Here is a 4,107-nt window from a genome sequence, read left to right on the forward strand (position 1 = left end):
TTTGTTCTAAATGTATCCAGTCCCTCCTCGTCCCGTTAAAACAACTAAACTGAAGTTGCTATTTCCGACGGCGCATCAAAGCAGCGCCGGTCCCAGCAAAGACACACGTGCGAGCAGCGGAGTGTCTCCTTCAGCCAATCAGAGCGCGGCTTCGCTCGCCCGCTGTCCAATGGGAGGAGCGCGCGAGCAGGTGGCTGGGCTATTATCAGCGGGTGTCGCTTTCACTGGCGGCCGAGAGCGAAGTCAATTTATGGGAGGACGAGTTGAGTCTTTAATGGTTCCCATCAAAACCACTAAAAACATCATCAGAGCGGCTGACTTCCGCGGGGATTGTTGTGGCGGACGCATGCGGCCATCTCCCCGCCGACTGCGCGCACGTTTGTCGGAGTTTTCCCGGGTTCTTCACTTCCAATAGGTTTTGTTCCAAGTTTTTCCCAACATTTGCAGACTTTGGTTCTTCCGCATCAGGATACTCTCGGAGGCGGCGGCAGACGTGACCGTCCCACTCGCCTTCATTTACTGGTTCTCAGCTCTTTTAATTCCTCCGTGTCCGTTTTATTTAATTTTTTTTTGCGTGTTTTTAACCAAGTGGGCTTGGTGGTTGATGCTCACAAATGTTAGCGGTTGGGCAGATGGAGGCTAACCGGCAGAGTGCTTTCGTCCTGGGCAGCACCCCGCTGGCGGCGTTGCACAACATGACCGAGATGAAGACGTCCCTGTTCCCGTACGCGCTGCAGCAAAGCCCGGCGGGCTTCAAGGCTCCCCACCTCTCCAGCCTCAACTCCCAGATCGCCATGGGCACCCCGCACGGAATAAGCGACATCCTGGGGAGACCCATCACCACCGCCGGGCAGCTCCTCTCCGGCTTCCCCAGGATAAACGGCCTGGCCACCACCGCGGCCGGGATGTACTTCAGTCCGGCGGTGTCGCGGTACCCGAAGCCCCTGGCGGAGCTGCCGGGGAGGGCGCCCATCTTCTGGCCCGGGGTGATGCAGGGATCTCCCTGGAGGGATCCGCGGGTTCCGTGTCCTAGTAAGTTCTGTTGTCCTTGAACCTTCAGGGTTCATTTAGATGACTAAAAACCCCAATAAATGCCTGTAAATGTGCGGCTTATCGTGTGAGGACCGCGGAGGCCTCTTACACACCAACACACACTCTTAAAATAGCCAGAGAATTATTCTTGTGAGTAATGCTGAACAAATGTAATAGGTTCGGTTAGCAGGAAACGGATGGATAATTAATAAAACCAGGAGGATGTAAAACCAGTTGATCAGCTTCCACTGCGTTGTTAGACATTTTAGAGCAATAATTCAAAGAGCAGAACTTTTAAGAATAACACAATTACAATGTGGTGCTAAAGTGTTACGAAGAAGCTGCTGATTTTGTATTTGAGAGGTCAGAGAATTACGGAGCAGTAAAAGGTTCAGACTTTGGGATATAACTATATATATATAATGTATTTATTTTGTTATTTATAGCGCAAGCTGGCGTTTTGATGGACAAGGACGGCAAGAAAAAACATTCCAGGCCAACGTTTTCTGGACAGCAAATCTTTGCACTGGAAAAAACTTTCGAACAGACCAAATATCTGGCCGGTCCGGAGAGAGCGCGCCTGGCCTACTCTTTAGGGATGACGGAGAGTCAAGTCAAGGTACAAATACGCTGTTTTATCTCCATTTATTATTAATTTTAGCGGCAAAATACTCTTTCACTCACACGCTAGTCATTTAAACTAATATGGTCCTTGTTGTTTTGGATTATTTCCGCCTCCTGGACCTGTTGATGCTTCATGCGCAATTGTCTCCGTCTCCAACAGGTCTGGTTCCAGAACCGGAGGACTAAATGGCGGAAGAAACACGCGGCGGAAATGGCCACGGCCAAGAAGAAGCACGACTCCGAGACGGAGAAAATGAAGGAGAGCTCTGATAACGAGGAAGACGACGAGTACAACAAACCGCTGGACCCGAACTCGGACGACGAGAAAATCACGAGACTGTTGAAAAAGCACAAGGCCACCAACCTGGCGCTGATCAGCCCGTGCAGCAACAGCTCGGACACCTTGTGATGGTGCACCAGAACCTTTGCTGACCTTCCCCTCCACTCGTGACAGGAACATGGCTCAGAGGAGAGGGCTTCTTGCTCCAACGAGGCAAGAATCTATGTATTAAAAACAGTAAGCGTGCGCCATGACGCGCGGAATATGCACTGACCAAACGGCGGCCAGAGGCGCATTTGGCCGCTTCACCCACTTCAGAGACGGGGATCTAACTCCTGTCAGGACCGGACTTCACCCACCTGATGATGACGACCAGCCGAACGGACCTAAACTTGCTTTTACGCCTACAGGTGGAGTGCCTAGCGGCCGTAGACAAACACGAAAGACGGTTAAAACGACGGATTAGCGGCGGGATCGAAGACTCAAAGCGTTCGTGGTTTCATCTGCACTAAAAGTCAGGAGGGAGTTCCAGCCCAGAGCGGGGTTCCATTCATTACACTCGACCGTCCGACTACTTTAATCTGCAGAAGAACCTTTTGATGTAGGACCAAAAAGAGCCGCTCGCTTCCAGCCTCCGGAGGCTGATTCATTAGCAGCAAACGCTGATCCGGACCGTCGACGCACGCCAGGTGTGAGCGGGGCCTTGCGACGCTTCTGAAGCTCAGTTTAACCAGGGTATCACTGTCCGTCATCACCAGTGTCGACTGGTGACTCGCGGAGGGTTCAGTCGACTGATTTGTGCTTTAGCTTAAAGATAAAACTGTAAATGAGATGGTGTATATATTTTTTATTGACTAAGTTAAGTGGGGACGCGGCAGCCTTCCTCTCCTCCGCCTGCAGCTCGGACGCGCTTATCTCCCCCCTCCCCAGATAAACCTGCTGCTTCGCCCCCTCGCCACCCCCCCACACACTTACTTTGGTTCAGTATGGGCACCCAAATGTATAGAAACAGATGCTGTAAATAATTATTGTAACCGGAAACGCTTGTTGGAACTTTTCTGTCGGTTTAATTTGAGCAACTTTGATTTTCGCCAACACAGCAAAGCAGAAAACTGGACTTCTCCTTTTCTTTGAAATTAAAGAGATTATTATTGCTGCAGGGAAAGTTATAGAAAGATTAAAAAGAAAGCCTTTGTATTATAAATAAATTATTTAACAAGCATTTTTGAGTTTTGTCTGAATGTACGAGCCTAATATTGTGTAAATTAAAGACAAATTGCTGAATATCAATTGTATTTCATTATTGGCAAAATAATAAAAAAAATTGAGTTAAGATTTTAATTCTAAAATATTTACGACTAAAAAGACGGTTTAAAGCACCATTAATCGATTCGATTCCATTGAAATGTACAACGATCACTAGGAACAAAATTGCATATTTTTTTTAAACTTGTCTTTCATTATTTTAATTGCTAATTATTGCAGAATGGTTGAAATATTTAGTCCAAGAGACTGACCCGTCAGTGCATAATTTACTTTGCAATATTGCGTAATGGGACTAAAACCGGATCAACCATCACTTCCAGTATTGGTCCTTACGGTTCACCCATTAAACCTACAGCTGCTATTAATTTGATTCATATTTAATTAATAAAGGAAGCCGCCTGGTGCCCACGTGCCTCCAGCCGACCCATATTTAGAATGAAAACTCTGATGAAGCCAATCAGAAATCCGCCGCGGGAAGAGAAATCGAATAAAGAGACGAATCAAAAGAGAAACGACCGGATGTAAAATCTGATAAATACATTTACAATTTGTTGTAAATAAGCCGACACAACCCGAAGCTCGGTTACCTAAAGAGATGAGCTGAATATATGAAGCATTTTATTTCAAACGTTTTTTTTTAAACAAAATTTTATTTCTTTATTTGTTTTTAATCAGACATTTTTAAACCAAAATCGGTTTGGTTTGGACTTTTTTCTGAATATTGATTTGAATCCATATTTAAATCTCGGACTAATAAAATATGACATTGTTCTGCTTTAAGGACTGATTAAACATGCCCTTTTCACTCCAGTTAATAATCCCAATGCTATCACTAAAGGTTAATTGATAAGGAGCTCAGAGTTCACGGGGGAGCCAAAATGAAATTTAATAAGGACAAACAGGCG

At 46.2% G+C, this 4,107-nt stretch overlaps 1 protein-coding gene across 1 annotated transcript; it reads left to right on the forward strand.

Moving 5' to 3' along the window:
• The first annotated feature begins 213 nt into the window (after nt 1–213).
• On the forward strand, nt 214–3,220 carry nkx6.2 (NK6 homeobox 2). The gene is made up of 3 exons (XM_057047911.1): nt 214–1,032; nt 1,479–1,651; nt 1,817–3,220. Exons 1-3 carry the CDS (start codon nt 615–617, stop codon nt 2,063–2,065), a joined length of 840 nt encoding a protein of 279 aa, XP_056903891.1. The 5' UTR covers nt 214–614; the 3' UTR covers nt 2,066–3,220.
• The last annotated feature ends 887 nt before the right edge of the window (nt 3,221–4,107 follow it).

Source organism: Takifugu flavidus, chromosome 11, assembly GCF_003711565.1.
Source record: "Takifugu flavidus isolate HTHZ2018 chromosome 11, ASM371156v2, whole genome shotgun sequence".
Taxonomy (NCBI): domain Eukaryota; kingdom Metazoa; phylum Chordata; class Actinopteri; order Tetraodontiformes; family Tetraodontidae; genus Takifugu; species Takifugu flavidus.